Source organism: Colossoma macropomum, unplaced genomic scaffold, assembly GCF_904425465.1.
Source record: "Colossoma macropomum unplaced genomic scaffold, Colossoma_macropomum, whole genome shotgun sequence".
NCBI lineage: Eukaryota > Metazoa > Chordata > Actinopteri > Characiformes > Serrasalmidae > Colossoma > Colossoma macropomum.
Window position 1 is genome coordinate 19,042,983 of NW_023494786.1, and position 18,136 is coordinate 19,061,118.

An 18,136-nucleotide genomic window follows, 5' to 3' on the forward strand; every position below is an offset into this window, starting at 1 on the left:
TCAGAGCAAGCAAGACCCACTAACTGGACTTTAAGCAGGGAACTAAAGTGAAGATGATTTTTTATTAGCTCTTACATGTAGGGTTATGTGAGACTCACAATTTAACCATGTTTAATGTGACTTCAGCAGGGTGAGTAATGAAATATGCTGCTGGAAACTGCACTGCATTGCACTTTAAACCTATATTTAGAGTAGCCTGGTAATTGTTCTTCTGTACAGAATTAAGCCTCTCCGTGCTGTGAGTGAACGTAATTACAAGTAATGTCAAAGGATTTCTGGGAATGTGAGAATGGCAGACCTTGGAATGTCCAGCGATGACTGTGATTTTTATGAGGTAAAAAAAAGTTCAGTTTTAGTTTGATATTCAATCACAGAGCCCTAAGCCTTGTTAAGGCTAAACACTGTTATCTTTACCTTTGACCTCCACAGAATGTGTTTTGCAATCCAGCATTCGAGCCAGAGAATGACCATGATGAAATCAAAGATGTGTTTAAAGTTGCCATTTCCTCAGAACCTATCAAAAGGCCTGCACCACGTACGTACACAGTCCCTCAATACTGACATTATATATGACCGTGGAATAGACTTTGACTTTGTCTTATAACAGTGGTTTTCAGTCACAGTCTTGGAGACCATTTCTCAAAACATTAATGGGAATTTATCTCTGAATATTATTGTAATTTTCCTGCTCTAACAGACCTGACTATTAAAGATTATGAAGGATAACATTTGATTATGTCCAGGATGCTGGAGCAGAGAAAACACAAACATTTGGTGCAAATTTGTAGTGAGGACTGAGACTGAAAATGTATTCCCACATTATTCACCGGCATACATTTTAAATAACTCAATGTGTTACATTAGACTGAATGACAACAATGCAGAGAAATTCAGGTAGTCTTCAGGGTTATTGTAGTTAACTAAAACTATTACTAAAACTAAAATGGCAGAAAAAAAATGTGCCCATTAACTGTAATAAAAATAAAAACAAAAATTACTAAGAAAAGCCTTTAGGGTTTTTTTTAGTGTGTGAATAAAAAATTGTTACTCAACCATGAATTATTGTTTAACCGTCTTCAAGAGAAGCTGAAGCCAAGTTAAGCTCAGTTTATGAAAGATCATGGTACAAGATCTTATAACCACCTTTAAAGGAGTAGTTTGCCAAAAAAAAGACACAGTTTGTTTCTTTAGTTTAGTGTTGGATCTACGAGGCTAAGGTAGCTAACAAGTAACTGACATCTATGCCACCCAACACATTTCTGGTTGACATATATTATATTATGAGGCTTCAGAAACCAAGCAACCAATTTTTCTGTGAAACATTACTTCAGTGTCAGTGTTTTTGAACAGATTACTTTGAGTGACACTTGTCTTCCCTTCTCTGTGGTGATGCAGAACACAGAAGTTTGCTGAGTGTGTGTGTGTTGCGTCTGAGGGGTCACTGGTGTAGCTGGGGGACTCTGGTGGTGTCTGCAGTCGTGCTGGTGTTGGTGGCAGTGCTGGGCATCACTCTAGCACTTGTTCTAACACGTGAGTGAGAAATGCTCAAACTCTACTAAGCTAATGAAAATTTTCACTCAAAAATATTAATGCTGCTAGTAAGATTTTCCAGTAGTACTAACTTGTCAGTGATCTTAGCATTTCACTCATAAGTTCTATTTTAAAGCAGCATGTTCATACTAATATTCAACATAGACATTCTTTTGAAAATATATTCAGCAGAAACTTCTATCAACTGAATTACTGTTTGAGTAAAACAGCTACAGTCTCCCGGTCTTTGGTAGCGATATAGCTGGTGTTGTGATGAGGCTGAAGTTAGCTTCTTATTTGCCAGCTCTGTATTCAAATTTTCTGCATCTTAAATGGCAGTCAGTTACATGTAATCGCATGTAACGTACATGTTACATGCACCATTTAAGGTGGAACAGGAAAATCCAATAAGAAGCTGGCGAATAAAAAGCTTCACTGTGTTGTAACTGGTAAAGAAAACAGTAAAAAGGAAAATTACTGCTATTCAACACTGACACAACATACTTAAATGAAGTTTTAGCCATGAGCATTTTGGTTCAGTTAAATTATTGCTTGCGATTGTAATTGGCTTATGACAGAGATTTAGCCTCCTAGTCTTGTTATCATCATGTAGCTGTCACATTGCTGGTGCTATATCATGTAAAGAAAAGTTAAAAGAGGCTAATAATTGTGATTAAGAACTTCAAAGATGACATTTTTATTATGTGATGTGGCCCAGTAGCCTTAATATCCTATTATTTATGCTCCTTGTCACAGAGATGAATACAGACTCCACTGAGGAAGGAGCGCTGTCTCCTCTGGACTCCTGGAGTGGAGGCACAGTTTCACACAGCCTCACCCCAAGCCCCACCATTCTTCATCCTGCACACAGCTCACTATTCCCACAGCTTGAGCAAGAGGCCACCACTCATACAAGTAAGCTTCTGGACTACAGAGATTATTTGCTGATTATTTGCTGTTTCCTTTATGGTTGCGCTGCATTTTACATTTCAATATAGAGTTAAGTTGCCAGTGTATTAGGTACTTACCATGTACCCACACTCATTGGCCATTTTAGCAGGTACACCTACCATATATGTGCAATTTGTATGTAGACGGTTACCGGCTGGAGTCTCTCTGTTGCTGCACAATTTATCAGCTCCCCCTTTACTTCATCCATCAATAAACAAGGAGCACCATAGGATCATTGCTGACCCAATATTATTTGAGTGGTGTATCATTCTGTTCAGAGAAGTGACCCTAACATGGTGGTGGCATGTAGGCCTGTCACATTTATCACATAAATGCCTGGTAGGAATTATCTGAGCTAACTACAATTATTTATACTGACCACAGTTATTTTATACAGTTGTTGGCTTTCACAATCATATATTTATATCACAACAAACAGAATGTGAATTGCGTGGGGTTTCATTCATTGTTGATTGGGTCAAGGCAAAAACATGTAAATAAAAAGGCAGAAAACACATTTATTTAGAAACGTCAAACAACAGATGTAATTTCTAACTGGTGCTACAACACCTATAGAGGGCAGTAGTGATTTTTATTTATTAGGCTGAGATGTTTCCGTCTTCATTTCATTTTCATTCAAATCATTAATGATAATTAGTATAGCAATTAATTGTCAGCTAATATTTCATGATCGTGACAGGCCTAGTGGCATGTTAGCGTATGTTGCGCTGATACAAGTGTGTTAGGCACAGCATGGATGGTGTAGAGGGTGGATAACAAACTGTGCAGCAACAGATGGACTACAGTTGGTAACTCGAGATCTACAAAGTGCACCTATATAGTGGCAAATTAGTGTAGGTACAATGTAGGGGTACCTAAAAAACTGGCAACTCAGTACACTGAGACTGTAGTGTGGAATGTAACATATCTTCCCTCTTACAGAATGTGGTGGTGTATTGACTGATTCAGAGGGATCTATCAGCTCTCCGAACCACCCAGGCCCATACCCTCCTGACTCCATGTGTGTGTGGGTGATCAGGGTGTCTCCTCCATCTCTGGTCCAGCTCCACATCTCCTCCCTGGCCATTGAGGGACCATCCCCGTGCCTCTTTGACTGGCTGGAGGTTAGAGAAGAGAAAGAAGATACCACCACAGTCAGCAGGTTGGCCCATACTGGACATGTGTCTTTATAGCACTAAAAAAGTCCAAAAGTCTGAGGCCACATTGAAAATCTGGTATCTTTTTCATTTGAACCTGGACATTAACAACAGAAAGTTTTAGAATAAAAATCAACAAAGAAAAGTTATGAAAAAAATGAAGACGGAATATTAAAAACTCTGCATTATTTCTAGGTCACTGTTCAAAGTGAAGCAAATTAGTGAAATGGGCCATGTAAAGGTTTTTTAGCTCTCAGGTGGATTTGATCTACTGATCAGAGGCTTTTGCATAAACTTACAGAGTCTGTGTCAGCTTGAGCGCACAATCTCATTAAAACAAAAAGAGACATACTGTACCAAAAACTTAGTGGCTCTGAAATTCATGTAAACATTCAACGATTTTACTTTTACTTTTTTGTTATGATAATAATCTCACTTGTAATAAAAAATTGGGTATTCATTTAGAAAGGAATGCAAAATAGAAGCATTTTCAACAGTGGTCTCAGACTTTCGGACCCCATTGTATGATCAAAAAGAGCTCAAAGAGCTCGACTAAACTGAATGCTTGCGTTGTGCAAAAGATAATAACACATTTCCCTCCCCTGAAGATTCTGTGGCAATGTGGCTCCCCCCACTGTGAACACCAATAGCAGCACTGTATTGGTGTCATTCCGGTCTGACAGCAGTATTGGGGGCAATGGCTTCATTGCGCAATATCATGCCATCCTTCCATGGCAAAGTGAGTACATTTTACAGTAATACAATAATGAGTAATGAGAATGCTAGAATTGTCACAAAAATATATTAAAATACGCTGTTCTCTGCATGTAACTATGTGGAGTTTATTTAGCAGGTCTACAGTTGTGTACACTGTTAGATGCAGTGTGTGAAAGTGGTGTCAGTGTTGACTCTTCAGTGTGTGTTACTCTTCATGCTACTTCTGTTTCTGTCTTACAACATTGTGTTACATGTTTGGCTTCAAAGAAAAGGATATGAAATCATGATTCAAGTTTGATTTTAATAGTTGTTTGAATAGTGCACAAAATAAGACACATTTTGTAGTATTATCAAAACAATAAAGAAACAAATTTACATTGCTCAAAGTGCACATAAACACAAATGTAAACTACTGTTTTTTTCTTTTCAGGTCTCAGTATTTATTTATTTACTTATTTAATTTGTGTTATTGTTTGAAAATTGTCATAATGATTGATCCATGAGTGTGGAGTTCTTATCCTTTTTGACTTTTGGAATGCTTTGCTTAAATTTGATGAATTTGCTCACGATTCTAAACTCACAGTTAGATTACCGCAGTTCCTTTTTCATTATCATTCCAGGTAAAACTCTAAATCGACTTCAACTTATTCAAAATTCAGCTTTTAGACTCTTTGGTCATACCAAGTGCTCAGTACACATCACACCCATTCTCCATCACTGACACTGGCTTCCCCTTTCTCAGCAAGTTAAGTTGACATTATAGGACTTGCTGGGTGGGCACCTTTCATAAAACACAAAGCAATATAGGTCAAATAATGTTGTATGTTTTCAGTGATGATTCTTTGTGTGTGTTGGCATTTCTCACCAGAAAGCTGCTCCAGAGAGGAGTTTATGTGTGATAGTGGCCGTTGCCTGTTGCCTGTGTCTGTTTGTGACAGCCAGTCAAACTGCCAGGACCACACAGACGAAGCCAACTGCAGCCATAAACACAAGGGTAGGAGCTCTGAGTACATTCAGCACTGTGCAATATGCGCTAAGGAACTGAAGTGTTTGTCTTTCATGTCATATAAATAATCCTGTGTTTCTTAATCTGTGGTTCACTGCATAGAATGTGGAGGTCAAAAGACAGGACCAAGTGGCTCACTGTCCAGTCCAAATCACCCAAAGCCATATCCTCACCAGCAGGTAAAAACCAGTCCAGTCTTAATAGATTAGTGTATATTACTGGTACAATACATTAAACAGTAGGTTTAAAAAGGGTATTTTTCTATAAATTATCATTTCAGAGGTACAAACAGGTGACAAACTAAAGGAAAAACAACATAAAGTGTCTTAGTAAAATGTTGGGCCACCACAACCCACCAGAACAGCTTCAGTGCATACAGGTGCACTGTGCTGTATAATGCAGTAAACCTGTCTGGAAGCATCTGCACTCATTATGTTTCTACAGTCATTTACTCAGGTTTTTCCTTTAATTTGTCTCTCATCCGTACAACGACTTATTAGAACAGCAAAAATATGCTAAATAGCTCTTTGGTGTTCTAAACCATGTAGCAGCCTGTATGGTTTCGATTAATGTAACTGTACATTTAGGATTACCACTTTTACCACACGAGTGGTGGAAAATATATATTGATAAAATATATACTGATTATATATACAGGCATAAGCAAACATTAAAACACCCCTGGTCAAATTACGTTTTGTTGATTTTCTAAGTGAAAATAAGTAATGCATCCTCTACAGACAATAAACTTAAATATTTTTTCTTGCAAATTTTAATGCGCAATTTGTATTTATTTAACACATTGGAAAAAAATGTGGAACAAAAAAATGTGGAAAAAAGTGTCATGGCTCATGGGCCACATTTTATGTTTTATTTTTTTCCTCAATATGTTAAGTTTAGCAAATAAGACAGCAAAGAATTTAGCTAAGATGTGTACTTTTTCACTAGCAAAATCAACAAAACATGTAATTGTGTCGGGTGTGTTCTAACTTTTGTGCATAATTGTATACATTCCCTGCAGTATAAGTAGCTTAGGATACATTAAATGCTAAATAAATAAATGTAAATATAATGTAATGATGATGTATAAGCGAAAGTATTACAAGCATCTTAAGTCACATCAGTTCTTTCATTTCCTGTTTTCTACTTCATCTCTATATATTGGTTTCTCCACTTCTCTTGCCTAAACTCTCATTCAGCTGTGTACGTGGCGTATATCTGCAGAGGAAGGCCAGGTTATCAGATTGACTTTTCACAACTTCAGTTTGGAAACTCAAGATGTTTGTGAGTTTGACTATGTGGAGGTGCATGACGGCGCCAACACCGGAGATGGCAGTGTGCTTGACAGGTAACAATGATCTCTCTTTCTTTCTTTTTATCAGATGAAAAAGAGAAATAAGTGACTCTCTTATTGCCAACTTACACTATAAAAATGTCATTCAACCTAAAAATATACAGAACTTCATGTGGTAAAGTACTGGTTTTATTTAAACCAAATAAATTAAATGGAAAATAACAGTTCAGATGAATAAACACCATGATTTTCACAAATTTGAACACTTTAAATCAACATTGGCCATTTTCCATTCCTACAGTGCAGATAAGAAAATAGATCAGGTTGATATGTATAGATTTATACTGCCATGTACATTCATACAGTCTTTCTTGGTTCCTGTAGGTTCTGTGGCTCAGGCCTCCCTCCTGACCTGACCTCCTCTGGGCCGATGATGACTGTAGTGTTTGTGGCGGATGAAGGTGTGGCTGACAGTGGCTTTTACGCCTCTTATCAGGTCATCTCTCTCTCAGAAAGTGAGTATTGTGTGGTTGTGCATTTCAGCACTGAATGTTCTCTCCTTTCATAAGTCACTAGGGTGCAGACACACCACGAACTACTCTCAATGGAAATATTATACTCTGTGAAGTAGATGATAATATAGCAGTATACTGATCAACTGTGGCTCTGTGTTAGTTATGAAAAAGTGTGTTGTGATACATGCTGTGATATAAGCTATTCACAGTATTTTTTAAACTGCATTGCTAATATATCCATTACATATGAAATTTGTTTTTTTGCTTTTCTCACTGGGTTGCCAAAAAGGGTAAACGAGCTGCAGCTCATCCCAAATGCTGCTGCCAGTGTATTAACGGCAACACATACAAGAGAACATCCCAAACCAATTATGGCTTTAACTGACTGTCTTTTAATCTCTTTTAAAATAAATTCTAAAGCACTGCTATTGGTTTTCAAATCAGTAAATGCGCTGGAACGTCATACATCATGGATTGTCTGCCTCTGTGGACCTTAATTCATCCTCAAGGACATGAGTTTCCAAATCTGGTCCTGGAGGACCCTCTGCCTTGCAAAGTTTAGTGTTAGGCCTACTGCCAACACTCCTGACCTACAAATCCACTAATTTTACAAGCCCTTCCCGAGTTGAAGTGGGTGTGTTTTGACAGGAAAACACAAAAAAAGTGCAGGGCAGGGGGTCCTGCTCTGGGATGCTACTTTTATTTATTTGAAAAAGTTTGGGTGCCCCTGGTCAAATTAAATGTTTTGTTGCTTTTTAAGTGAAAATATGTTAACATATCCTCTAAAGAGAGCACACTTCTGCATATTTAAATATACAATTACTGCTTATTTGCTGAATTTAAAAATCTATAAAATGTGGCCTGTACAAAAGTTATGACATAAATAAATATAAATTGTGCACTAAAATTGGCAATAAAATACCATGTTTACATTTGTTCCACATAGTGGATGTGTTATTTTCACTTAGCAATTCAACAAAATGTAAATTGACCAGGAATATTCAAACTTTTGCATACAGTGACATTATCTTATTCCTAATGTTATATATAAAGAAAATGACATTTTTGTTGATTTTCTAAGTGAAAATAATTTAACACATCCTCTCCAAAGAGTTGTTGTTATGAAACAAACATATTAATTTCACAGTGTATCTATTTATTTATATTAAAATGACTCACTCTCCACTCTGGCTTTCCATTTTAAGGAACCTGCAGTCCTGAGCAGTTTGCCTGCGCCACAGGACAGTGTCTCCACCATGACTGGCTGTGTGATGGGTGGAACGACTGTGCAGATGGCGCAGATGAGCAGAACTGCAGTAACTCCACTTACCCTCCTTTCAGTAAGAACATTCATTCATAACTGTGATAAAAATGAAGCAAGAAGTCATGAGAGTGCATTATAGTAATTTGGCCATAGTTCAAAGGTGTTGCAAGGCACAAACCCCTTAACAGTTAGTACAGAACATAGTATAGAACATAGTACAGCCGATCAGATTTTAGAACCGTCAATTTTATAACAGACAAAAAATATCTCCCTGCGTAGTATTGCATTGGATTGCATTACATTCATTTTATCAAAATGACTATGAGAGTTACTGTCATGCTATAATTAATGGTAACATTTCTAATCATTAGTGAGAAAAAGAGACAACTACAATGCAAACCAGCTCTTAACTTTTATCCGTTACCTTTCATTCCATGTGAGTCTTGAATAAAGAAAGCCTGTGTCTTCTCTGCTGCAGCTTCATCCTGTGAGCCCATTCAGGTGGAGATGTGCCAGGGTCTCAGCTATAACCTCACATCCTTCCCCAACATATGGCTCTCCATTGCTGATCAGAGAGAGGCTGCCAACATGCTGCGCCAGTACAGAGTAAGAAACTACAATACCCAGAATCCTACTTGTCACTTTGTTCAAGGAGATTATTATGTCTAATTGAAGCACTTGAAGTACTGTTGCTCATTGTGCTACTTTATATATTTTTATCATTACATTACAACATTGTCATAGCCTATGCTTTCTTATCGTACAGTATAGTGCATTAATAGTGGGCAAATTTAATACAAGAAAACTGTAGTTTCTAATGGTGGTTAAAAAGAATGGAAGTACACTAATGAAAGTGAAAAATTAGTATGCCCTTTTTGTTGTAAGGGATATTGCCAAAAGAACCATGAGTGAAGAATTAAACATCCATAATATCTTTCTTGACTGTAATGATGCTGCAGTTAGTTATAACGCTCCATTACGTCTTTAAGTCTGCTCACAAAACTGGAACCACTGTACTTTGTGCAATATATGAGGCCCTTCAGAAATGATCTTTTGTGTCTGCAAGAAATGGGTTTGACTGTAAATTACAATACAGGTTAGTAAAATAATTAAACAGCATCCCACAGTAAAAGAACAGGGCCCAGTTTCCCAGAAGCATCTTAGTGTTAAGATCATCTTAACTGAAAGAACGAGTGTTCAGTGGCATGTTCGATCTACCATTTAAGAACAATCTTTGTGCTAAGAGGCTTTTGGGAAGCCTAGCCAATGAAAAGGGACCATCATAGGACCACCTTACATAATTCTCAGCTCGGCAATGAAAGCAATGTGGTAGTGGTATTGTAAGAGTCACTGGGAATAGTTCACCAACCAAAATATCCAGCTATCAGTAGCGCTGTGGTCAGAAACTGATCATTGTTGAATAAATAACACAAATCACGCAAAGATGAGCTATAGTGTCTAATGCTTTACCAGCAAGTTGGTGTGTCCAGTTTCCCAAAAGCATCTTAGTGTAAAGATTCTCTTAACTGGTGGAGAGAGGGTTCATTATGATGCTTGCTCTACCACTTAAGAACCATCTTTGTGCTAAGATGATTTTGGGAAACCCAGCTGTGGTCAGTAAGTGTACAGACAGATGTTGGCACTGGAAAACAACTGCCAGTAAATCTACACTAATTTACAGACAGCCAAGTTTCCAGAAACTGCATTTTACTGCATATTTATAAATTATATACAATATTTCAAAGTATGCACTTTAAAACAGAAAAACACCAAAGAAAAACAACAACACTAAACTAGGTAATGGTTAGAAATGGTAAAGGGGGCTGATAAACTGTACAGAGCATTTGGGCAATGGTAAACCTACAAAGTGCACATATATGGTAGGTGTTTCTGATAAAATGGCCTATTAGTATAGGGTCAAGTCAGGTGTATCTAATAAACTGGTGTTTGTGCATTCTTGTACAGGTGCTGAAGGAGCTGGCATGTTTTGAGCCCCTGCGGCAGCTGGTATGTGCCATGTTCTTGCCACAGTGTAGCTTGCAAGGGGGCGTGCTGCAGCCATGCAGATCCATTTGCTCAGCAGCGGAGCAGCAGTGTGGCAGAGTGCTGGACCTCTTCAGCCTGAGCTGGCCTTTCAATTGCCACTTACTGCCTGACTCCCATGACCCCATGGAGTGCTCCCTCCCTTAGCATATAGCTTAGAAAGACTAAATGATGACTCATAACTACAGCAGGACTCCGCTGGCTGGAGTACTCAGTGTATTGTTGACTGTTTCTTGTGGATTCCTGACAATTGGAGGACAATCCTTTGCAAAAACGAAGTATGCTGAAAGTTACCTTTTGTTTGAAGTACTGTTTTTGCTCTACCAATGTCCAAACTTGTACATTAAGTGCAATAATGGGCCAATTTAGAACACCAGTAAAGATCCTTTTTTGTTGTAAGGGACATTGCCAAAAGAACTATGTGTGACCAACTCTTTCTCAAATATAATGGTGCTGCAGTTTAAGTTTAAACTCTCCAGTAAATCAAATAACTTAAGTGTTCAAACAACTGAACCACTATTATTTGTGCTGCATGACCAAGAATGTTGGTGCAAATAGAGTAGACAAATGAAGCGCTCCAAAAACGTAATGATCCTTTATGTAGAGTAATGTAGAATTTTGTAAATAAATGACTACTTAATATTATACATTACAATGTTTTTTTTTATAATAGTGGATTTGGCTGTAAATTGAGATACAAATTAGTTTGGCAGTATCAGGCACAGTAAAAGAATTTAGTAGCTTTGTTTTTCTTTTGGTGGCCTTTCTGTATGAAGGTGCATATTTTGAAGTATTTTTATATACTCTGTAAATATGCAGTAAATGCCAATGTCTTACAGCGCAGGCAGGAAGTTTTACATATAAAATCAAAAATACTACCTTGCCTTATTAAGGCTAAACACTAAATGGTGTTGTAATCATTGTTATACATTACAAGTAAGAGATTTCCATAAAGAACCAGAACGGAATACTTCAACACATTTTATTTTTTACTGCTTTGAGTTATATAACTGCAAAATGTGTTGTGCTCATACTATCTGCATGTCATGTTTACTGAAAACAATTCTATTAACCTTTTTCAAGCTCTTGCTTAAAGGTGCAGTGTGTTTAGGGGTATCTATTAGCAGAAATGGAATATAGCATACTAAACCATATTTTCATTAGTGTATAATCACCTGTTACTACAAATCATTGTGTTTTTGTTAGCTTGAAATGAGCACTTCATATCATAGGGAGCAGGTCCTTTTGCAAGAGTGGCCAACACATTGCACCACCATGTTTCTACAGCAGTCCAGAATGGAAAACCAAACACTGGCTCTAGAGTGACCTTTGTGTTTTTACATTCAAGCAACAACTTGAATTTGGTGGCATTACAGCACTGATTGGAGTACACAAAAAGAATAAAAATCAATGGTTGCTAGAGGAGCTGGCAAACCATTCTGTACTGTGTGAAGTTTGAGAACCCAAACCTTAGCAAATGGGGATTAAACTTAATATTTACCACAAGACCCAAGCCCTGTCACCAAAGAGGCGAAAACATGATGGCCAATGTAGGTTCTACTACACACCTGGAAAGAGAGGGTGTTCAGTTGGTTGCAATCTGCAATCTCACCTCTAGATGCCACTAAAACTTACACACTGCACCTTTAACCACTAATGTCTTTTCACATGTGGTCTGCAAAATGATTTACTCGTGAATTGAGCCTGGTTTGTTGACCTTCAGCTGCAGCTATTACTAAAAACCCAGTTCACAAAAAAAAAAAGAAAAAACTTGCTTCAGTTGGATTGAAATTAAAGTAGCAATTTATCTCTTAAATATAACTTTATTGCATTGTCAGGTACAAAGCCATGTCTTGGTAGTAGTGTGACATGATTAAGTGCTTTCCAAATAAAGATATTTCAGTAAAATTCATTCCATTGTCAATACATACCACTAATATTTTTAAACATTGCATTGTTATTCTGTCAATTACGTTTGCATCAGCAGATGCAAACAGTGATGTTGAGAACCAGTCCTGGCTGTTATTTCTAAAACATCATTCATTTCATTCTGAAGTGGGGCCATTACCTCTGCACGAAAGCAAAGTAAATGAACCAAATCTCTTTCACAGAGTAGAATGTTGTTGAATCAGGCTGTTGAGCTGCTAAACCGGGATAATGAGTTTAAGTGTGTGGTCCAAGGCTACTGCAGTCAGGCCCCAGATTCTGTACTTAGCATTGTGAAACACAGGAAGAGTGTAGCCATAACGGTCCCCAGTGCGAAAATGAGTGTAGCCTCGGTTCTGTGGGTTGCATACATGAGCTACACTCAGCGTAAAGATCTCCTCCACCTTTGGGACACAGAATGAGACAAGTGAAGCACACCAAGCAACATCTGAGAAAAAGCATTTCAACAACACTATTTACCTCACTTGGGTTGGGCTGGAATGTTAGAGCCTCCAGTGGTCCAAGGTGGGCTAACACAGGGGCTACCATCATTCCTGACTGAAAAGCACAAAAAGTCATGTGACTGTCTTACATGAAATTTCTGACCTCTGTTGAAAGTATATATTAGACCACAATTAAAATGTATCAAAATCTGATATTCACATGGATCTTACAATAGTTTTTATGTTTTTTAGTGGGCTCTCTAATGTTCTCATTGATTATTCTCTGATTATTTAACTGCATAAATTTTATAACTTCCTGGATTTAAATTTAAACGCTCCAGAGAGTGCATTGATGAAACAGTGTTTATATATATATATAAAAAAGGCTGGTAGGTAATACTTACTCGATCGCTCAGTGGCTTCAGCACCCCCCACACTTTATTTTCAGTCACAGCAATCCCCAGTTCCTCCCTGGCTTCCCGCAGTGCTGTGTCTACAACATTACTGTCAGAGGGGTCTCGCTTCCCTCCTGCAAAACTGGACAGAGGAAACAAAATGTTTGCCAGGTGGACAGATGTTTTGATCTCAACAAGCTGAAATGAGAAATATAAAGATGACATGAATTTAAAGTCATGCTAACTTGCAACCACAGCTTTTGTTAGCTGTTTGTCACAGAAGCACTGTATGGTTAATAGTACTGCTATTACTACTTCTTAAAGAAATCCTCCAGCATTTCTCAGCATTTATCTGCTGCATCTGTCTGTCTGGTCAATTGCCATGGATAATAATTTCAAAGTGTTTCCCTGGGCTAAGAAAACCTGTTGGCTTGAAAAATAATTATGATAGAATTCAATAGGCAGTTACTGAATTCTGTCAGTAATGGTTTATATGAAATATTTTTTTTCATGAATTCTTCAGGTAAATGTATTTCTAAATGGAAATGCAAAGCTGTATAACTTGTTCTTTCAGAGATGGACTACTCTTTCACAAAGCTGAATCTGCGATAAGTTCTTACAGGCTTTGCCTAATCATGCATGGACACTAGAAAATCTTAGGGAAAGTTAAACGACCCTGAATTTATTTCCTTTTAAATAGTCAACCTCAGCATCAGCCATTAAACAGGACTTGTACCTGACATCTCCTTTGTGTCTTCCCCTCAGTTTACTGGATCTCAGAGTGAAGAGGAAAGAAGGATCTCCTCCAACTGTGCATAAAGAAACCAGCACAGCTGCCCAGATTTTCCCCTTCTCCTTCTCATACAGTGCAGTGTTGGGCTGCAGGTGGCCTCTACAGCGGGCCTCGTTCTCTGCTGATAGACACTCTTCTAGAGTGGCCTGGTGTGGGACTCTCTTGTGCAAACCACGGATGTGGGTTGTCAGAAGTCCACAATGGCTTCGTTCTGATGGGCTTGAATTCCAGAGCCTTCTGCTTAATTCATACGCCCTACTGAAATTGTCTTTACAGGATGTGGCCTCTATAACAGTGTGGTAACTCTTCTGACTTTTGATACTGGTGTTTAGGTGTGTTGTCCACTTACCCATTAAGCTTCTGTGTTTGTCTGTTTGGTTTTCAGGTAGAAGGCACTTGTTAGGAACAGAGTTTCTGAGACAATGTGCTAGGATGTCAGAACTGACTCCTTTAAGCACATTTGCCTGATGAATCACATTACAGTAAAAGGCTGAAGGTTTAACAGAGCAGCTTGTGTTAACAAGACAGGAGAAAGACTTGTGAAGAATTTTTTGTGAAATACAAACACTGTTCCATGACTCATGCTTATGATGCTGTTTCCACTGATGTCCTTTCTCTCTACTAACAGGGCAAAACTGTGAGAGAGAGCTATTGCACAACGTCCTGAGAGTTGGCTTTTGTGAGTCTTTTACTGTCACAAGCAGTGACCTATGCGTCCCCAGGAGGCATGATGAAGTCACAAACTGAGAACTCCTAAACATCCTGGAATAAAAACAAGAGCCAATGTGAGTTCTATAAGAGTTACATGTATTTGAAGCCCATTTTTAATGATCAACCTACATGTGCTTGATTGTTTAAGACCATATTTTGAAAATCAAACCATCCTTCTTTAGGTTTAGAAGCCTATACAACGGCTTAAACATTAAAACATATACAGGACAATTAATAATACTTACAATCAAGTTTAGCTTTATATAAAGAATTGAACGGTGATCTTGTGAACACACAGCCCTTTAGACTTCTTTTTCAGTGTTGTTAAAAGGGAAGGTAATGTAACACAGTGGTAAACATGCTGCTGTCCCAACTTTTTTGGAACGTTGCAGACATCAGTTCATAACATAAAACAAAATATTCTGTTTCTCAATTTAATACAGGCACTTAAAGAAAAAGATATTATTGATTAAAAACTCATTTTTCCTAAATTTGGGGAAAAAGGTTACTGTTACGGGTAGGTGATTTTCACAAAACATAACATGTATCACCATATTTAATTTGTCAAACAAGCTGGTGCTGACAAAACACATCAACAAGACAGCAGTGCCACATTTACTAAAGGAGCATAAACAGAATGAGTACAATGATTTCTATTTATTTAACACAAGCAAAAATAAACTATTTAAGAAGGAACATTAGGAAAAAAACAAACAATATGTAAAACTAAATTAATAAAATAACAATGGCATAATGGGCTGACATCCAATTAGCTACTTGTTTCTATGCAGTTTATAAAGTTACTGTACGTTGTTGTTGTTGTTTACAGGTTCCTTATAACTTGTCTAAAAGTAGACTTCATGATACATTTGCTTTTTTTATTAGTGCTGGCAATACCTGAGATAAACTCAGAAAAAAGCATGGTGGCACAAGTTTTTACAGTAATAATGGCATACTGTCATATTGCCCACCTCAGGAACCGAACCTCAGACTATACATTACTGATAGATGGCCAACTTGACGAAAATACAAACTGAGGATATACAGCCTGGAGACCTGGAGGGCCAAAGTTGATCTAATGCACCTGACTCAACTAGTCTACTCATTATTCCATAAGCTGAATCAAGTGAGATAGAGCTGGGAAAGTGCTTAAATGTAGCAATGTGTAAGTCTGTGTTACAGGTTTTGTGTTTCATGTAACTGTATACTGTGATCGTCAACTGGTCAGCTCACTCAGATTTGAGGCCCATTCTGGTTACCTGTCTCACTGACAACAGCGGGTACATTTATTTATTTTTGTCAATGTATTGCCTCTTTTTATGGCTGTCTTTTATAAGACAGAGCGGACAGAGCTGGAGTCTCAGTGGGTTTGTACACACAAGTGTACACAGGATTTTAAATGTTACTAAAGATACAGCTATAAAGCTCAGCTAGCTTGTCGTGTAGTTAGAGCTTTAACTTGGCGTGTTTATGGGCACATTCAGTTACAGCGGGGATATTCACTCAGATATGAAGCTTACACTGACTCATCAATACGCTAACAAAAACACATTTATCTCGTCTCCGAAGAGAGACTATGTTATTAAACACTTCTTAGTTAACACTTCTTTTGTAACATTGACACAAACCATCTCTCAGCACCCCCCAAAATCCAAACCTGTCATTAGCATTAGCATAAGTGAACCGCTAGCCGACAAGCTATCAGTACCAAGTAAACGGTTTCTTGGCAGCGCTTGAAAGAAGTGTTTTAGGAACCGAAGACGCCGCTGAATTTGAAACCCCCAGGCGGTAAAACATACAAACATGTTCATTCAGTAAAGAACAGGCCAGTGTTTTTCCTGAAGTCACTCACCTTGAACAGGACTGACATACACCACGCTTTTCCGGCTGCTGCTCGGGTTGCCAGTTGCATCAAACAGTCCCCACTTTTGGGGGCTGAATGAGTGAGGAGTTGAACAGTGCAGTGCTGTTTACCCGTTTAACCGCAGGACTCAATTAGCGAAAGTCTATCTGTGTGGTTTCGAGCAGTGGATACAATGGATTACTTATTTAGGCTTGAAAATGTAAAGGGCAACTCCACCGATTTTCCTAAATTTCACAATTTGTTCGTGAAGAAGTAAGCAGTCGTTGGTTTGATGTGAAATGTGCCGTTGGAGAGAAACTTAGAGGCCTATAAAACACGTTCATGGTGGAGTGGTACATGCAGGCCGTTGTAAAGCAAAATAGCCTTCAGTTTCCATAGTCAGAACATGTTTCGTTACTCATTACTGCAAAAGTAATTGCCTTCACAAAACATATTTTATGAGGAAAATAGTATATATTTGTGTAATGTTTATTAATGTGCCAAAAACAGTCATAATTCATTTTTGCTATGACCATTTTCCGTCGTGATCCCATAGAACAGCAGTCCTCCCTGTTTTTTTTCAAATCTAAGACACTGTTTCTCAACCCTAGTCCTGGAGGCCTACTCCTCTACACTTTTTAGTGTTTTTTCCTCTCATTAACAGCCCCTTATTGAGTTGAAGTGGCTGTGTAAAGCAGGGAAAGCATAAAAATGTGCAGACGACAGTGGACCTCCATGACCAGGGTTGAGAAACACTGCTGCCTTACAATTAAACAGATTCTAAAAGGGTTTTTTTATTACTGTGCCTTAACCATGAATGAGGTCTGGTCTGATTGGCTGCCCCATTTTGTGTCCCATTCAAAAAGCAGACCAAGCTGAAACACTTCTTATAACTTCAGCGTGAATGGGTGGGGCTAAACGACTGTAGGCTGAACAGGCTGATACATGTAAATATGTTTGTTTTCGTGACATCACAAACAAAAGTTAAGAAAGTTTATCAGATGTTAACACTGTTTAGAAATCCAAGTGCTCTTAGCATTCTCTCAAAAAAATGTTTGTGTCCAACTGTAATTGACCAGTAATTGACCAGTCATTCTGAACACTGTTTTATCAGACAAAAAAAAAAGAAAAAGAAAAGAAACACTGGAATTTCCCAACAGGCCTACTGACTGTCATGATTGCCTCTGGCACTGAGGGCTTTCCCTCTGAAAAATAGCACTTATTCCAAAAACTTCTCTCAGAGGTTAAAGATGACACTTACTAGATGACTCTACATTCCGTGATTGGTCAACTTAATTACTATGCATTCTTTTGACATGTATGTCAGTTAGCTAATGTGCAGCAGAACCTGTCTGTTTGCCTTCTTAGAATTCTTTTCAGCCTACATCATTTAAACTGAGGACATTCTCCAATTGAAACTGGTGTGGCTTCAACACCTTGTCCCCGTGATGCAGTTGGAAAGTTCTACAGGACCTGTTATACCAGTCGTTAGCTCCACCCACGCTGTATTAAAACTAAGTCTTTGTGTTGTGAGATTTAGATTGTCTC

At 38.1% G+C, this 18,136-nt stretch overlaps 2 protein-coding genes across 3 annotated transcripts; one reads left to right on the top strand and one right to left on the bottom strand.

The window, feature by feature from the left end:
• Nucleotides 1-227: 227 nt before the first annotated feature.
• LOC118802691 (membrane frizzled-related protein) lies at nt 228-11,311 on the top strand. The gene is made up of 13 exons (XM_036563139.1): nt 228-334; nt 430-535; nt 1,396-1,530; nt 2,287-2,445; nt 3,424-3,643; nt 4,247-4,377; nt 5,224-5,349; nt 5,464-5,540; nt 6,561-6,709; nt 7,040-7,170; nt 8,376-8,510; nt 8,913-9,040; nt 10,400-11,311. Exons 1-13 carry the CDS (start codon nt 290-292, stop codon nt 10,622-10,624), a joined length of 1,767 nt encoding a protein of 588 aa, XP_036419032.1. The 5' UTR covers nt 228-289; the 3' UTR covers nt 10,625-11,311.
• Nucleotides 11,312-12,262: 951 nt separating this feature from the next.
• nudt8 (nudix (nucleoside diphosphate linked moiety X)-type motif 8) lies at nt 12,263-16,740 on the bottom strand. Of its 2 annotated transcripts, none has more exons than XM_036563159.1 (5): nt 16,598-16,740; nt 13,978-14,796; nt 13,251-13,383; nt 12,889-12,961; nt 12,263-12,807 (listed from the first exon to the last, which is right to left on the bottom strand). In XM_036563159.1, exons 2-5 carry the CDS (start codon nt 14,793-14,795, stop codon nt 12,689-12,691), a joined length of 1,143 nt encoding a protein of 380 aa, XP_036419052.1. In that variant the 5' UTR covers nt 14,796; nt 16,598-16,740; the 3' UTR covers nt 12,263-12,688. The 2 variants fall into 2 exon arrangements, with proteins under 2 accessions (XP_036419052.1, XP_036419044.1); XM_036563151.1 differs by having other exon boundaries at nt 12,884-12,961; nt 16,598-16,739.
• Between the last annotated feature and the right edge of the window lie 1,396 nt (nt 16,741-18,136).

Bases quoted from the DNA above. Each gene is read 5' to 3' on its own strand.
- nudt8 (XM_036563151.1), bottom strand. From the start codon at position 14,795: ATGTTTAGGAGTTCTCAGTTTGTGACTTCATCATGCCTCCTGGGGACG. The intron at 13,384-13,977 runs GTACAAGTCCTG...TCCTCTGTCCAG, and splicing joins AGACACAAAGGAGATGTCAG to TTTTGCAGGAGGGAAGCGAG. The intron at 12,808-12,883 runs GTAAATAGTGTT...TGTGTCCCAAAG, and splicing joins TCCAGCCCAACCCAAGTGAG to GTGGAGGAGATCTTTACGCT.
- LOC118802691 (XM_036563139.1), top strand. From the start codon at position 290: ATGGCAGACCTTGGAATGTCCAGCGATGACTGTGATTTTTATGAG. The intron at 536-1,395 runs GTACGTACACAG...GTGGTGATGCAG, and splicing joins TATCAAAAGGCCTGCACCAC to AACACAGAAGTTTGCTGAGT. The intron at 8,511-8,912 runs GTAAGAACATTC...TCTCTGCTGCAG, and splicing joins CTCCACTTACCCTCCTTTCA to CTTCATCCTGTGAGCCCATT.